The sequence below is a fragment of the Myotis nattereri genome (genome assembly GCF_964212035.1).
Source record: "Myotis nattereri genome assembly, chromosome: 9".
Classification (NCBI taxonomy): Eukaryota; Metazoa; Chordata; class Mammalia; order Chiroptera; family Vespertilionidae; genus Myotis; species Myotis nattereri.
In genome coordinates, this window is record NC_138084.1 from 44,844,974 (window position 1) to 44,863,322 (window position 18,349).

General features: G+C 45.6%; 1 protein-coding gene across 2 annotated transcripts in view; it reads right to left on the minus strand.

The window, feature by feature from the left end:
• Window positions 1–3,414, minus strand: part of ARRB1 (arrestin beta 1) — a 67,769-nt gene extending 64,355 nt beyond the window's left edge. Inside the window, exon 1 of one of the 2 annotated variants that reach the window (XM_081099157.1) lies at window positions 3,283–3,414. In XM_081099157.1, coding sequence (XP_080955283.1) covers window positions 3,283–3,302 — 20 coding nt within the window. In that variant the 5' untranslated portion in view covers window positions 3,303–3,414. The remainder of the gene's footprint in view (window positions 1–3,282) is intronic. The other variant, XM_081099158.1, reaches the window with a different exon arrangement.
• Window positions 3,415–18,349: the final 14,935 nt, after the last annotated feature.

Here is an 18,349-nt window from a genome sequence, read left to right on the forward strand (position 1 = left end):
TCTCCCTGCTTCCAGGCCTGCTCTTCCCATCCACTCTCCTTGCCACGGCCAAAGGCCCCCCTCTGAAATGAAAATATGCTCCCATCTCACCCCTCCTCACACTCCTCCCTGAGTCACTTTCCACTGAGGAGAAAAGCCTCGCTCCTTAGCTTGACATTCCAGGCTGTTGATGACTGGCCTGTGTTTACCTCTTAAGGCTCACCCAGCATCCCCTGCCCAACCCGCAGGCCGCATGTTGCTTCACGCCTCCCAGCCTTTGCACATTCTGCACCCTCGGCCAGGAATGACGTCTCCAATCCCACCCACTTGGCCTCCTCATCCTTCCAGATGAAACTCACTGGCCCCAATGCCACCTCCTTCCCAGGAAAGGTTTCCTCACCATGTCGCCTGCCCGGACTGGTTGGGACTCCTTAGCCTCTCACAGCACATGTCACCCTGCATTATAATCACCTACTCTGCTCTAAATCTTTTGGGGACAGAGTGGAGCCATTCATCTTGAACCCCCAGCCCTGGCATTCAGTCAACATTTGTTGAATGGATCTATGTTTGCTCCCAGAGCACCCTGTTGGAGCAGTCAGCATACTACCTGCCTATAATGAGTCCTATCCGGGTATTTGTTTTTCCCCCTTGGCCCCAAAGTTCCTAAAGGGGAGTGGCAGTTTCTGAGTAATTCCCATTGTCACTTTCATGTGGGGATGCAAATCCAGGCACAGGGATGGATGTGATGACTCCTAATCCTTAGAGTATTGGATATTTGCCATTTCTACGTCCAAGTCCGAGATAAAGCAGAGTCCCACTGCTCATGGAACAAGGCAAGGTACAGCCCATTACTGATTTTTACCCTTCTCTTCCAAATTACTTGGGAAACCTGCCTGGGAGGGAGAGGCAGGCCAACTGGGGCTACAGGAAAAACTGACAGGGGAGCAGGGCTATGGTTGGGTGGAGTGTAGCCAGGCAACACCTCCCACCCTGCCCAGTGAACTCAGTAAACACAAGAAGAGTCCTGAAAATGTTAAGAATTAATAGCTCCAGTTTACAGATGGGGAAACTAAGGTCCTGAAAGGTGAAGACAATTGCCCAACGTCTCCAAGGTCCCCCAGTGAGTTAGATGCAGAGCAGGGGGAGTCGCGGAAAAGGTCCTGCCTCCAAGAACAGGGTCTCCAATAGATGCCTGGCTGCTCAGGGTGTCCTCACCCTGCTGACAACCCATGGCCGCAGGGGACCAAGTCACAGATAGGCGAGCTGAGGGGCTGAGTCACCCTGATGGCGAAGCAGCACAGGAAGAATGAAGGAGAGGAGGCTCCTGACTTCCTGCCGGGAGAAAAGTCTCACCTCAATGGTCAGGGGGACATGGATGTGGAAAAGAGGCACATCCTCCCGCTGAGGACAGAGACCTGGGTCACAGGGGATTAGCCGTTAAGGTGCGTGCAGACACCTCACAGTCCTCTGAAGCCTCCAGCACCAGCCTGGGCCTCCACACACAGAGCAGGGCACCCCCACCTGGCCTCACACCCAGGACCCCCCGGGGGCCTGGCAGTGCCCAAGAGCAAGCCACAGAGAAACGGGACCAAGTGGGCTCCAGGCTAGACCCTGCCTCTGGCCCCTGCTTAAGCAAGTCAGGTAACCTCTCTTGCTCTGGTTCCTCTTCAAGAAAACAGGAAGAGGAAAATTAACCCCCTTGAAGAGCTGTCAGGAGGATGGCTAGGAAGCAGTTTCTAAATCTTAGGAGCACCAGTTACCTCTGAGCCTCAATTTCTTCTTCTGGAAAATGTCCATGATCTCTGCAAGACCTCTCTCAGGCTGCTGAGAGCGTGTGTCAGGTGGCTGTGGGTGTGAAACTGCCCTGTCAGTGGCCCCACAACAGGATGACCGCTGCGGGTCATTGCTCCCTAGGCCATTAGCTCCTGCAGCACACATCTTTGATCCCCGCACCATGCCTGGTACACAGCAGGGGCTCAAATAATTATTGGAAGCAAGAAGAGAGGGAGGGTGGAGAGAGGGAAGAGAAGAGGAAGGAGTGGGGCACACAAGGACAGGAGAGAGGAAAGAAAGAAAAAAATGCAAGAAGGGTGGCAGAAGAGGTGAGAGGAGGAGGTAAGGAAGAAGCTTCTTCAGAACTTAGGGGAGTGGGCAGACTGAGGGGGCAGAACTAGGGTGCAAAGCTGAGCACCTGGCCAGGGCTATCCCCAGGGCCACCCTGCCCCAGCGCCAGCCCCTTCCCCTTTGTGTCCCAGTTTTCCACTTCAGAGGCATAGCCCCTCCCTTTCTGAGTCAGGGCAGGCTCCTCAGATAGGAGCCCCTGTCCCACCTCCAGCTCCAAACAGATCCTGGCCAGCCAGCCAGGCCTCAGGGAGGTCAGGGGGAAAGGAAATAAGTGGATAGGATGCGTTTTCCCGGGCTCCGGGGGCCTCCCACTGTGTGATGTGTGTGTTTCCACTTCTCTCCATGTGGGGACTCTGGAGTGAGTGTGTCAGCAGCCCCGGGTCTCTAGCTGTGACCATGGGGTGCCGGTCGGTGTGGGCATTAGTCTGGTTTGTGTCTGTTGGGGTCAGTGTTGGTGTGGTCTTGCGAACACCATGTTAGTGAGACAGGTGCCCGCATAAGCAGTCATGTCAGTAAGGGTGACAACCTGTGCATGCCAGGAAGAGTGTCTGTTCCAGTGACCGAGAGTGACACTGTAGGTGTGTACAGTGTAGGTGTGTACAGTGTAGGTGTGTACAGTGTAGGTGTGTACAGTGTAGGCCAATATGTATGCCAGCACAGAGGTATGTGAGAGTTGATGTGTGCTGGAGTGTGACTGTGTATGCCAACATGACTGTCAGCAAGAATGTGTTGACAAGTGGTACCACTGAGTGTGTGACAGTGTCACTGTGTGTGATCAGTGTGTGGCAGCGAGTGTGTGTGTGTGTGTGTGACAGCATGAGCATGCCCATGGATGAGTGTGTCCCTGTGTCCACATGAGCGTGTGTGCCATTGTGTGTCAGCCTGCCCCGTGGGTCTCTGTGTCTGCTGGCCAGTGCTGGGTGTCAGCGAGTGAGTGTGTCTGAGGAGCCATGAGCCAGATGGGGCAGCCGGGTCCTCGCCTCTCGGTGCCCCCGCCCACGGCCCTGCCAGCGACTACACGGGAGCCCTCAGGGATAGAGAACTGAGTGCGGCTGAGCCAGAGGTTGGCGGTCCTGGCATGACCGCGATCGCAGAGCCAGGGCGCGGACTGGAACCCCTGCCCGCGTTCAGGCCCAGGTCAGCCCCGCGCGCACCGGCCCGGCCGCCTCCCGCACTCACCGTGTCCCTTTGTCACCCATGGTCCGCGGCAGCTGCAGGCAGGTCCACGGCGTAAGCGCCCGGGCTGGAAAATCCCCGGCCGGCAGGAAGAGCGCGGGCCAGCCGGCTCCCGGTTCCCTGCTCCGCCTCCTCCGCCCTCCGGCCTCCGCCGCCGCCGCCGCCGCCCCCGCCCCCGCCCGGACCGCCGCCCGCCGAACCGCCCGCGGGGCTGCACAGCACCCAGGCCGCGGCCAGGGGCGTGGAGCGGTGCGGGGAGTGCGCGTGTGGGTCTGTGTGTGCGCGCGTGTCTGTGTGTGCGCGCGCCGCCCAGCCAGCCGCCAGGGTAGGGCAGCTGGAGGCGTCAGGGCCCGCCGGGCCTTTGGGGGTCCACACGGGTGCGTGTCCAGATGCTCGCGCGTGTGTGTGGTGTATTTGGTGTGTACGTGAGGGCGCACGCTGGTAGAGATATCGTGCGCGTGTGTGCACGCGAGAGTGTGCTGGTGCGCGGGCCGATTAGGAGTGTATGTGTGCGGATGGAGCGGTGTGCACGCCTTTGTGCAGCTGTGCATGTGTGCAGGCGCGCTCCCCCGCGCACACCGAGGGCAGCCTTTGTGTGTGCGGGAAGGGGAAAGCTGAGGGTCTGTCCACCCCTAGGTCGAGTTCCTGGCGGCGCCCCTGGTGGGGTAGGTGTGGGGGTTGGAGGGAGACTCTGGGTGCCTGGCAAGGCAGTCGACCTCTGCTCCACCCTCCCCTCAACCCAACTCCCCACCCTTCTGGATAGATAACACCCAACAACCCAACAGAGACAGGAAGCAGGGGTGGAGGGGGCAGGAGAAGATAGCGACAAAGCTGGGGCACTGATGAGGGTGGGAGGGGGGCCGGAGGGAGCCAGGGCAGCGGTAGTGGCTGCCTGAAAAGAGGAAGCCATGAGAAGCGGAGATAAGGAAGCGGGCATAGAGCCGGCCTGCTCTGCCTGGGAGTCTGGCCTGGTGGGGTAGCAGGATGTAAAGTACCCTAGCCCAGCTCCACAGGCTGCTGTGGGTGACCCAGCACATCAGACCTCTCAGAACCAAACATGTAAAGTGGGAAACTAGTAGCAGCCTGCAGAATTGGTCATAGGTGTTTGCTGGTCTCCCCTGAGTGTCTGACACACAGTAGGTGCCAAGGAGATGTTAACCCATCCCCCTGCATGCCTCATGGTGTCCTCTGAAATCCTGGCTGAAACCCTGCTTTGTCTGAGTGTGAGGTCTTTCGCTGCTGGGATTTGGCTCATTGGCCCCATCGGTCCCTAATATTGGCATATTAATGGGAGGAAATGAAGCTATCAGTTACTCTGATGTGACTGTGGGTCTGTAAACATCTCCTGTAATTATGCTCAGAAACAGATACCTATGCTGACTATATAGTCGGGTAAGGATATCCCAGTGGAATTACCATAATTATGTCCAGATGGCAAGTGATTGGGGGTTTGAGGGACGGATAGGCAGGCAGGGTGGTCCAGCGTCTGGACAATGTTGGGAGCTAGGAGAGTGTGGGTTATGATTTAGAACTCTCCTCCTGCCCTTGGTCTCTGGGCATCACCCTCACTCCCACAGAGGAAGGAGAGGAAGCCACCTGCTGTTTCCACTAAGGGCAGAGATCTTGAGAGGAATCGACCAGAGCCTTGTCTAATGAGAGGAGGCTCACTGTGTGAGCCAGAGAGGATCCTTACTAAGATGGAGAGGCCAGTTTCCCCACCTAGAAAACAGAAGTTCAACCAAACCACATGATCTCCATTCAGACACTCTCTGCCTGCACACAGCTTTTCCCAGCCCAGTTTGGCAAGCATGGCCCTAACCTTCTAGGGATGCTCAACACACTGGTAGCCTGTGGAGTCAACATGCAGGATTTCAAGTACATCCCGCTAGCCCATAAACTTCCCAAGGGGGTGTACAGGTGTGCCCTACACTGCTTGATGCTCACACTTCTATGAGATAAATGTTCTTTTCCCTTTTTTATAAAAGAGCAAACTGGCACTCAGAGAAGCTTAAGTAGTTTGCCGAAGGCCATAGGTTCATGTGGACCTTGGTCTCTGACTTTCCCTCGAAGGCCCTCCCAAAGGGAAGCTAACATGTAGTAGAGCCAGAACTTGGCCCTGGATTTACTCCTCATTCAGTAACTGTTCAACGTGCCATACGTGGTTCTAGGTACTTACAAACAGTGATCAACAGGACAGATGGAGCTGTCATTCCAGAGAGAGATGTAGGAGGGGGGAAGAGGAGGGAAGGGGGTATTTTTACTTTACCTGTCAGGAATACAATCTGTTATGTATTCCTAGTGTAATTAAAATCAATAAAAATGTAAAAGTAGTAACCTTGAGGAGACCTCTATAAATATAAACAATCTAATTTCAGGCAGCGATAAGTGTTATAAAGGAAATAAAATGATGATCAAAGCATACGGGCGGCAAGTGTTCTTAGGAGAAAGCTCTTCAAGGAGATGACCTGTGGGCTGAGACCTGCAGATGAGAAGCCAGTGCTGTGTGGTGTGTGGGGAGAGCCAGGGGCAGAGGGAGCAGCAGGTACAGAAGCTGGGCCCTCTGAAGCCCAGGACCAGGGTGCCTGGGTTTGGGTGACGGGAAGAAATAGTGAAGATCATGCAGGGCCTGTGGCTGGAACTAAGGAGTTTGCGGAGCCAGTGGAGGACTTGGGAGATGAGTAGCAGTGACTACTTTACATTTTTAAAGGTCACTCTAGCTGTTGGAAAGAGATCTCTTGGAGCAAGACAAGAACAGAAGCAGTGCACTCTATTATTGCAGCAGGCAAGAGAGAGTGGATAATGGTTTGGACTAGGGTGGTGGCAGCAGAAATGAAGAGAAATAAAGAGATTCATTTATATTTGGAGGTAAAGCCAACGGCACCTGCCGAGGGACCAACTGTAGACAGGGGAGGATCCAGGCTTACTCTAAGGTGCTGGGCAGGTCTGTTTGTTCCACCCTCAATGCAGGCCGCCTCCCCATGCATTTCTCCAAGGCCACTGATGGTTGAGAGGCCCAGAGGCTCTTACTTTCCTGTCTCAACCCATTTGTAATACACTTCCACCCGAAAACTAGAGTAATTTTTCTAAAAGGCAAGTAGATTCTACTACTGAGGAGATGCTACATCTCGTAGGAGATGGTTATCTTCAAGTAAGTCCCAATTTGAGACAGTCACATGCTTGACTATTTACCACTCACAATAATAATTCCTAACTGAAAGAGAGAGAGAGAAATAAAGTATTATCCCTGCTTTATAGATGAGAAAAGAAAGGCTCTGTGAGGGAAAGTGCCTAAGCCAAGGGCATAGCAAATAAAAGGTAGAGCTGAAGCTCAAACCCAAAGCCTCTGCTTAGCTGGTCAGGTAGTTAAATGTCAGATTGAAGTGTGAGTGGGTAGGTGGGTGGATGAGTTTTCAGCTCCCTGCTCAACAAAGGATGTGAGGCTGACTGGTGCATACCTTGGAGATGTGAAAGGTTAATAAACTAAGGAGCTTCCCTACCTCCTTCCACACCCAAACCAGAAATCTGGGTGTGATCATTGACTCTTCCTTTAATCCCCTCAGTCCTTATCTAGCCAGTCCTGGACATCTATCTCCTACGTGTCCCCCTACCTAGGGATCATCTTAAGGATTTGATCTTTATCTACAGATCAGTAAAGAAGCTTTAAAAGATTGGTTTTTTATATTTTTATTGATTTCAAAGAGAGGAAGGGAGAAGAGAGAGATAGAAACATCAATGATGAGAATCATTGATCGGCTGCCTCCTGCACGGCCCCTACTAGGGATCGAGCCCACAACCCGGGTGTGTGCCCTTGACTGGAATTGAACCTGGGACCCTCCAGTCCATAGGCCAACGCTCTGTCCACTGAGCCAAACCAGCTAGGGTGAAACTTTAAAAGATTTTAAGCAGAGCAGTGACACACTCAGACATGTGTTTTGCAAAGATGGCTCTGGCTGTCGTGTGAAGAATGAATTGGGCATGAGCCAGAGGGGATGCAGAGGGGAGACCAATTAGGAGGCAGTGTGTGCAGTTTAGGGCAGGCATGGTAACTGCATTCCAGGGAGAGGACATTCAACAGCTGCAAAGCCAGGGAGGAAGGAAAGGGCAAGATATTTTGGAGGAATTCAGATGGATCTGTGGCCAGAGGACAGAGAGGGAAAGGGAGGAGCTGAAAAGAAGGAGGGGCTATATCCTGAGGAAGCAGCTCACAGATGGGTCAGCTTCCAATATGTTTTACATCTATTTATCAAGATTTTTTCAGGATGGGATTACTGGTGTTTAACTATCACTAAGTGGACAATTCAAGGTTCTCATTTGTAATCAACAAAACCAATTCTGGCTGGCTTTAATATAAGAAGAACTCGGCAGGATATCCAGGTAGCTGCTACTGATGAATCAAGAACACCGCAACTCAGACCCCTACTGTTGCCGGCACTAAGCCTACCCCTAAAAACTGCCTGTGGCCACTGCACCAGAAAGAATTCTTTGCTGGGTCTCATCTCTGAGTCAAAGTCAAAAGCCATGCATTTGATTGGCAGTGCCTAGTCATGTGCCCTTGCCCTAGGTCATGTGACCCTGTCCTTGTTGCAAGGACCCAGAAATTGTGTTGTTGGCATTTGTGATTTCCATACTGGGAGGCAGGCTTTAACTTACTCCAAGAACCATAGAGTGAAGGATTCCCCAAACATAAGAAGAGAGTTTAGAGGCTGAGGAGCCAAAAAAATATAAATATCCATTTTACTGTGAAATGCAGCCAAGTGAGCTACAGTAAGAACTCAGAGCCAGGAGATGACAGGAAAGGACAGATACCCTTGTTAACAGAAAAGCCTTTGTCAGGTTGCCTTAGTATTGCTAGCTTTCTAAAACAAAACAAAACAAAACAAAAAAACAGGCAATGGTTCTGATTCTAGTCATGGTAAAGAATCTTGTATCAGAAACCCTCCTGCAGATAACAATTCAAACTTTAACAATACAAAATATAACAACAAAGATTTGAAGGCACTGGAGAGCAAGCAAAAAAGAGCCAAAACTGGGTGGAATTTCACTCCTGAAAGATTGGGATCACACTGGGTGAAATCTAATTTTATATGCATTTCCCCGGGGGGACCTCCTCATTCTGGGCAGTGTAGGGAAACTAGAATTTAAGCAGAAACCTTAAGGGAGCAGAAGGCTGCTTGAGGTATTAGAGTAGCGATTCTCAACCTGTGGGTCGCGACCCCTTTGGGGTCAAATGACCCTTTCACAGGGGCCGCCTAAGACCATCGGAAAACACATATATAATTACATATTGTTTTGTGATTAATCACTATGCTTTAATTATGTTCAATTTGTAACAATGAAATTGGGGGGTCACCACAACATGAGGAACTGTATTAAAGGGTCGCGGCATTAGGAAGGTTGAGAACCACTCTATTAGAGGAAGGAATGTGGGGTTGCTAGAATGGCTAGAAATTTAAGGGGAGGATCCTGGACATGGGGGAGCCACAGCAGGGTTAAGACTCTAAATCTGCATGTAGACTGATCTCAAGTCCTTGGTTGACTCCTAACTGTACGTACATGGGGATGGCTCTCAGTGGAAAGTAGTAGCTTAGGAAGCTGAAAAAACTGAGCAAAGATTTTAATGTTTCCCACCATGGGGGAGATAAGTTCGAGTCTTCCCAAGTTATTGCAATTTGGTAAACACCTCAGGCTTTCCCCTGAACTCTCAGAAGTACTATGCGTTAATAAATTTTAAAAGTCCCAAAACTAGGGTTTGGGCCCAAGATTAAAGGCAAAATAAAATAGATCCAATAGCCCGGCCCCAGTGGTTCAGTGGTTGAGCGTCGGACCCAGTCAGGGCACATGCCCAGGTTGTGGGCTCGGTCTCCAGTGAGGGGCATGTAGGAGGCAGCCAATCGATGTTTCTCTCTCATTGATGTTTTTATCTATCTCTCCCTCTCCCTTTCTCTCTGATATTAATAAAAAAATAGATTCAATAGCCAACAATTGGAAACAATCTAAATGTCTATCAATATAGATGAAATGGGTAGACCAAATGCAGTATATTCATACAAAGGGATACTACTCAGCAATTAAAATAAATAAAATATGAATATGTGCTATGACATGGATAACATTATGTTTTGTGAAAAAAGTTAGATACAAAAGACCATTGTTGTATAATTTCATTGATATGAAATGCCCAGAAAGGGCAAATATATAGAGATAGAAAGTAGATTAATAGCTGCCTGGGGCAATGGGGATTGACAGTAAATGGCAGAGGGACCTTACTAGGGTGAAGGAAATGCTATAAAAATTGATACATTTACTAAAAAGAATCATTAAATTGTAAACTTGAAATTATTAATTATGTGGCATGCTTATATAAAAAATGCCTCAATAAGATTATATTTTTAAAAAATAAGTGATAAAATTAACAGAAATTATTTAAACATTAAGCTATGAACTGTAACGATTTTTTCTCAGATCATCCCCAAAAGGTCAGTTAATTAAGAGGAAGAGATAAATTCCAAATAGAAATGATGAATGTTTTCTTAGTTTACTGACAATTTAATTAATGAATAGGAGTTATTCAATTCCTACTAATAAATAGGAGGGATTCAACTAATGAATAGTTTTAATAATCAAACTAACACATTGAAAAAATTGTTTAATGTTTTCCAGATTTGACATAAAATATTGACATTGAAAAAGAACATAGCCCTGGCCTGTTTGGCTCAGTGGATAAAGTGTCAGCCTGTGGACTGAAGGGTCCCAGGTTTGATTCTGGTCAAGGGCACATGCCTGGGTTGTGGGCTCAGTCCCCAGTAGGGGGCATGCAGGTGGCAGCCGATCAATGATTCTCTCTCATCACTGATGTTTCTATCTTTCTCTACCTTTTCCTTCCTCTCTGAAATCAATAAAATAAAAATTAAAAAAAGAATAAAAGAAAAAGATAACACAAAACTGATACCAGGGCACTATCGGGAGGTCCTCAATGACAAACTAGTTAAAGAATAAAAACATATTTAAGATTAGTTACCGTATACCAAAAATAATGATAAAAAGGCCTTAAAGCTCATACGTGAAAAAAACACATTAGTTTTGTACCAAATTTGAAAACAACCTTAAAATTTTGTGACATTACTAATAATAGTTAAGCTACAATAAACTTTTCTAAATCATAAAAAAATAATATTAATGAAATGGATCTGCCTTAATAAAGCATATAATTGAGCTTCCACAGTTCAGGATGATCAGCCAGTAATTTAACTAGAACAAAAGTCAACACACTCCATAGGAAGATGACAAAATCTAGAGTCTCCACAGCATATCACCTAAAATGTTCAGTACAAAGATAAAAATTACCAGACATGTGAAAAATAAACTAACAAAAATCTTGGAAAATGAAACCCATAGTCAAGCAAAAAAAGCAGTCAATAGAAACAGCCTGTTGGAATGACCAGACAAGAATTTTAAGTCAGCTGTTGTTGAGGAGCAAGCGAGACTTGGTTGGAAGGTTTGTAAAGAGGACATTCTGATAAAAGGGAAGTGTGTGGGAGGCTGCCTGCCCTGTTTATCAGAATTCCGACTTAGGGGAGACTTAGGGGCTGTCGAAGGTGGTGCCCCTAATTTCCTTGACCTTTCCAAACAAGTCTGTGCATGTTCAAACCCCTGGGTGTTTACTGGAATCCTTATGCCTAATTCCTGGGTGCCCTTACCTAGAGGACAATGTAAACACATGTGTCCTCCCAAAGTTACTACCCCTACTGATTGTATCTAAAGATAAAGATAAAAATTCCAGTAAAGCCGAAACCGGTTTGGCTCAGTGGATAGAGCGTCGGCCTGCGGACTGAAGGGTCCCAGGTTCGATTCCGGTCAAGGGCATGTACCTGGGTTGCGGGCACATCCCCAGTGGGAGATGTGCAGGAGGCAGCTGGTCGGTGTTTCTCTCTCATCGATGTTTCTGACTCTCTGTCTCTCTCCTTTCCTCTCTGTGAAAAATCAATAAAATATATTTAAAAAAAAAAAAAATTCCAGTAAAAGCCTAACAAGGCAGGCAATCAAGGCCAGGCCGTCCCTTAGCCTTCTCCCTCACAGTGAAACTGTTGGAGTAATCTGTTCATCCGTCATTCAGGGGCTGCTGGTCAGCCCCGGCAAGCTATTATACGTATGTTCAAGAATTTAAAGGAAAACAGGTTCATAATGAGTAAACAGATGGGTAAGTTTCAGCACAGAAATGGAAAAACTTTTTTAAAAAATCAAATGGAAATTTTAGAGTTCAAAATACAGTATTTAAAATGAAAAAACTCCCTAGTTGGGCTTACTATCAATTGGTGGCAGCAGAAGAATGAGTGACCTTGAAGATAGATCTAAATTACCTAACTTGAAGAATAAAGAAAAATAATTGCCTCGCTGGCTTGTAGACAAAATCGTGTAATTTCGGTCCCAGAAAAAGAAGTGACACCTCACCAAAGAAGATATTCAGATGGCAAATAAGCTTAGGAAGACACTCCACATCATATGTCATCAGGGAAATACAAATTAAAACAATGAAATACTACTATTCACCTATTAGCATGGATAAAATCTAAAACACTGACTACACCAAATGCTGGCAAGGATGTGGACAAAAAGGAACTTTCATTCAAGGCTGGTAGGAATACAAAATGGTACAGCCACTTTGGAAGACAGTTTTATGGTTTCTTACAAAATTAAACATATTCTTACATATAACCTAGCAATCATGCTTCGTGGTATTTACCCAGATAAATGGAAAACTTACGCTCATACAAGAATCGACATGTAGATGTTTATAGCAACTTTATTCATAATTGTCAAAACTTGGAAGCAACCAAAATGTCTTTCAGTAGGTGAATGAGTAAATTGAGATGCATGTAACAATGGGATGTTTATTATTCAGTACTGAAAACACATGAGCTATCAAGTCAGGAATCTTTTTTTTTTTTAAGTGCCCTGACCAGGAATTAAACCAGTGACCTCTTGGTGCCGGGGTCAATGCTCAACCACTGAGTCACACCAGCCAGGCAGATATGGAGGAATCTTAAATGTTTCTTAACTGTGTGGAAAAGGCTGATCTGGAAGGCTACATACTGTGTGATTCTAACTACAGTACATGGCATCCTGGAAAAGGCAAAGCTATGAAGACAGTAAAAAGATCAGTGGTTGCCAGTCATTGAAGGGAAGGGAAAGGAAGGGAAGGGAAGAAGAGGTGATCACAGATGATTTTAAGGACAGTGAAAATACTCTGTATGATACTATAATGGTGGGTACATATTATAAACTAGAGGCCCAGTGCACGAAATTCGTGCACTCAGGGGGGTCCCTCAGCCCGGCCTGTGCCCTCTCGCAGTCCAGAAGCCCTTAGGGGATGTCGACTGCCACTGTGCTCCTCAGCCTTGAGCCCAGCTCAGGGCTTCTGGCTGAGCGGTATTCCCCCTGTGGGAGTGCATTGACCACCAGGGGGCAGCTCCTGCATTGAGTGTCTGCCCCCTGGTGGTCAGTGTACGTCATAGCGACCGGTCATTCCACCGTTCGGTCGATTTGCATATTAGCCTTTTATTATATAGGTTTGGCCAAACCCATAGAATGTACAACATCCAGAGTGAACACTAATGTAAACTGTGGACTTCAGGTGATTATGATGGATCAATGTATGTTCATCAGTTGTCACAAATGTACTGCTCTGTGGAGGACGTTAATAGTGGAGGAGGCTGTACTTGTGTGGAGGTAGGGGGTATATGGGACATCTCTACACCTTTCTGAATGCTTCCCCTTTAAGATAAAGAACAAGGCAAAGATCTCAGTTCTCACTGCACTTCTTGATATGAGAAAGCCTAGCCATTGTAATAAAGAATAAAAAGAAATCAGAGGCACAAAGATCGGAAAGAAAGTAAAGCTATTTGCAGGTGACATGCTTTGTTAACATAGAAAATACTAAGGAAATGTACAAACAACTACTAGAATTAATAAATTAAGTCAGTATATAAAAATTAACTGTGTTTCTATATACCAGCAGGAAGGAATTGAAAATAAAATTTAAAATTCTATTTACAAGAGCATTGAAAACATAAAATACTTAGGAATAAATTTAACCAAAGATATGCAATTTATAATTTATATTTTCACAGTGAATATTATAAAACATTGTTGAGAGAAATCAAAAGAGATCTAAATAAATAAAGAAGTATGCCAATTTCATGGCTTGGAAGACAATATTAGGTTGTTATTTTTCACAAATTAATCTATAAATTCAACACAATCCCAATCAAAACCCCAATAAACTTTTTTTAGTAAAAATTTATATAGAAATAGCTAAGTCAATTTTGGGTGGGTAGAGAAGGACAAAATTGGAAGACCCATACTACAAGATTTTTAAAAATTTTATCTTTTTTGTTGAAATTATTTCAGATGCCCCTTTTTCCTTGCCAGTGTCCCCCTCCACCCCGCTCCCAGCCCCCGATACTACATAATTTTAAAACTTAATATCAAGCTACAATAATGAAGACAGAATGGCACTGGTGTAAGGACAGACAAATAGATTTAAAAAATAGATAGACTCACTGGTCAATTCCCGGTGAACATCCCCTTTCGGTCTCTAAACTCTCTTCTCTGTTTCTGAGTTTGGTTCCTTGCAGCATTTCCAGAGTCTAAAACATGGTTCAATTAACAAATTATTAATGCAACTTAGTAATCAGATCATAGTACATAGTAGAAACTCAATATTTATTAAATACTTGCATTTTAAGGAATGAGGTGAGTATAGCAATCTGGTCTCCTCCCAAGGTCAAACTGGATGCTCCCAGACATGCAATTTTGAAGGCAAAGAAACTGTAACTATTTGAGCCAACTAAGCAGAGAAAGGGCTGAATCATATATGAGCATTTGGCAGGATGGGAGAGCAGCAGGTCATCCACAAAAATCTGCTCTCCCTTCCCCATAAGCCAGCTGCTTATATTGAGTAGAAGGACAAAGATTACATGAGAAATTAGGAATTACAGGCATGGGAAAGTACGCACGTAGACTTTACAGATTACAAGTCATGTGGGCTTGGTGGGGAGGGTCACAGAGGGCTGGTGCCTCCCAGAGCCCCGGGGCCAGATTACAGGCTACGGGGTCTGGGGGTTGTAAAGAGCAGGAGAGGTTGCCTCAGCCACCAGGTTGTAAATCTTTCCATAACAATAGGCAGTTCTCAGAACTGGAGGATGGACTGCATTCCCCTGTTAGCTCCCACGTCCCAGGCTGTACAACTCCCAGGCAGGTTAGAATGTGCTTTCTTTAATCTGAATAAAACAATCCTGGTTAACAGAGCATGATTAATATTTCTTATAATTGTAGCTAGTCCCCAATATTCTATTTCTACCCCTAACAAAACCACCCTACCTTAAGGGATCCCACCCCATCTCTCCCAGTTCCCTTAGAGTCCTCTCTTCCCTTCACCTTGGCCACCCAGAAATCAGCATCATCAGCTCCCTGATCTGCTACCTGCCTATCCTAGGACTCCGGAACCGCCCTCCCTGGCCGCCCCCCAACACACACACACTAAATCCAGAAAGCAGATTATGTCATCAGCTCGAGATGATACAAGCCGTGGATTCCCTGGTCTCCTCCAGCAGAACAAAGACCAAGAAGAAGTGAGAGGTAGGGCTAGCCCTGCCCCCTGGGCAAGGGTGATCAAGTGCCCATGTTTGCCCACGACAGGAGGTTTCCTGAGAGGAAGGACTTTGAGTTTAAAACCAGGACAGTGGTGGGCAATCCGGGAGGGGTGGTCACCATAACTCCCAGAATCCTCCCCCAACCTCCTTCATCCTGGAAGGAAAGTGCACGTGGACTCTGTACCATTCCCAAGGTGGGGGCCCAGTTCCAGGGTGAGCAGTGGGTGAGCAGTCTTTTGTAACAATTGGTTTATTTTATTTTATTTTATTTTTTAATATCAACATGATTTATCAGTGTTGATATTGTACTCTTTATTTTATTTTTAAATATATTTTATTGATTTTTTTTTTTACAGAGAGGAAGGGAGAGAAAGAGAGTTAGAAACATCGATGAGAGAGAAACATCTGTCAGCTGCCTCCTGCACACCTCCTACTGGGGATGTGCCCGAAACCAAGGTACATGCCCTTGTCCGGAATCGAACCTGGGACCCTCCAGTCCCCAGGCGGACACTCTATCTACTGAGCCAAACCGGTTAGGGCTATAGCAATCTGTTTAAATGTCAAGAGCAAAGGTAACTGCACAGCCTCTGCCCAAAACAAGGTCTGAAACTCAGCCAGAACTAGGTACACTGCTGGATGAATGGACATGCTGGAGGAGCAGAGGAGAAGGGCCTGCCTCTGGGGACCTCCTACCCAAGGTGGACTGTTTTCTGCAGCCACAACCCTGTGAGCACTGTACCTCGTCCGGCCCGGCATTTCCCTTCCCACCCGCACATTCTGTCAAGCACCGGCATGTTGCTGCCTTCAACAGTTACACACATTGAAATTATCTTTATGAAATATTACTTTTATCAAACTAATACTTGTTGGTTTTTTAAAAAATGCTTCAATACAGATTATTACTAAGGAAAAACTCAGTCTTGCTCCATCTTGTCTTACCCTGCTCTCGGTTGCCTCTCTTAAGGAAACCCATCATCTTTTCTGGCTTTGAGAGGTGGTGGCTTTCACCACAAATCTAATTAATATGTACATACCTCTATTTCTTTATTAACTGAATTAATATTTATTATGCACTCATGAAAAATGAAGACGTCTACTCACACTACTGCTCATCTTCCAATTCCTTCCACGTTGTGTTAGTTATTCTTCTAGTGATTATTTCTTCAATCTCAAAAATTGTTTAAAATCTTTATCTTCAGTCCCATCTGCTTTAGCTGTATCTCGTGATTTCTATGTAAAATGAAAATCAGAACCCATACTCTTTTGTCACCTGTCCTTCACCCCAACCTTCAGACCCTGACAATCATACTATTACTTTTCCGTGGCCAAGAATAATCCTATTTACATATATTATAACTATAATTAAGTCTTTTGTGCTTTATCTAGAGAGTAACTCTTATCATTTAAATCCAATAAACGGCACTTACAACGTTATGATCAGAAGTAAATTCTAGTTTCGGGATGATATTGACTCCATAAAACAAGAAAGGACTGCTAATAAAAAGGACCCATCAGAAAACATGAAAATGTTCTGGGAAATGAAACATATGATTGCCAAAATAAAAGGTATATATCATTTGACTAGAAGCTGGAAGCTAGTGCCAGAAAGTCAGGAAGTGCTTAAATAAATCCGGATGGGATGTGTCGAAGGGACACAGAAACCAACCTGAAAGAGCTCTCATAGCCACGCTGGGACAATTTGAGAAACAAAATAAATAGTGTAGTATTGGAGTATAACCCAAAGGCCAAAATAAATATCTGAGTCCGTGCCGATCTAAATAGATGACTGAATAAATAAATACATGGGAGAAGGGCAACTCTTCCTTACAGCAGATTCCAAGTAACATATGTAGCTCCTCTCCTCTCCAGATGGGGCTTAATTGGCTGTCCCGACAGGAATCTGTGCTACATTTAGTGACTCACTTACAAAGAATAGAGTAGGGAAAGGGGAAAAATAGTAACTTTACGTGGATAAACCTGACAAACTGCTTTAGTCAAGTAGTCAAGGGTATGGTTACCAGCTGATGTCCTGTGATGAGCAGGGCCTTTCACTGTTTGGGTATTCTCCCACAAAACACCTCACCCCCGTCTAATCAGGAGGGGAAAATCCAAATTGAGGGATGTTCTACCAAATACCTGACTAGTACTCTTCAAAAGTGTCTACGTCATTAAAAAAAAAAAAAAAAGACACAAAATAAGGAAAGATGAGAAACTGTCCCATTGTAGACTCAGGAGTCATGATGACTAAATACTGGATTGCGTCATGGAACAGAAAATGGACGTTAATGAGAAAACTGTTGAAATCGAATAAAATCTGGAGTTTTGGTCATAGTAACGTGTGAATTTTCATTTCTTGGTTTTGATGTACTGTGGTTATGGAAGATGCTAAGAGAGGAAACTGAGTGAAGGGCACATGGGAACGCTCTGTATTATCTCTGCATTCCAAAATTTAAAAAAATATATTTAATAATGTCTAGGAGCAAAAGTCATGGAGTTCTCCAAGAATATAGAGACAAAAAATGTTATTAAGGGGAAAATATTTAGTTGTAAAAGATCAATTCAAGAGCCTGGTATCTGTGTAATGATAATTCCAGAGAGGAAAGGAAAAAGAGGTAAGAGGAGAATCAGAGAAATCAGAGAAAAAATCTCCCCAGAGCAATGAAAAAATATGCTTCAGATTTAAAGTGCTCATTGAATGGTAATCAGAATCAAAGAAAAACCATGCACCCTAGGATCTCATGAGGTTTCAGAAAGCCTAACGGCTCAGGAAGTTGAAAGCAAGCGAGCAGGTATCTGTAAAGCAATAAAGATCAAATGAGCATCGGGCTTCTCTGAAACTAGACGCCTATAAACAATGACCTGCAAAGTTCTGAGGAGAAATGTTTTTGAAAGAGCCAAAAAAAATTTTTTTTTTTAATTTAAAAAGAAAAACACTAATAGATGCCCAGACGCAGTGGCTCAGTGGTTGAGCGTCAACCTAGGAACCAGGATATATTTAAGATATATTTTTTAAAAAAAGAAAAAGAAGAGACAAAATAGACTTGTGAGAACAAATGAAGTTTACTTCCCATGCACTCTTTTTTTTTTAATATATATATTTTTTTATTGATTTCAGAGAGGAAGGGAGAGGGAGAGAGAGATAGAAACATCAATGATGTGAGAGAATCATTGATTGGCTGCCTCCTGCACAACCCCTACTGGGGATCAAGCTGGGCATGTGCCCTGACTGGGAATCAAACAGTGACCTCCTGGTTCATAGGTCGATGCTTAACCACGGAGCCACACCAACTGGGCCTCCCATGCACTCTTGCTGAACAAAAAAATTACTTGAACTTGTGCTATAGGAAAACAAACAAGGAAGGTATAATGCAGTGCTTTGATTCTCAAAGTATAGTTCCAGGAGCTGAATCTGGCAACAT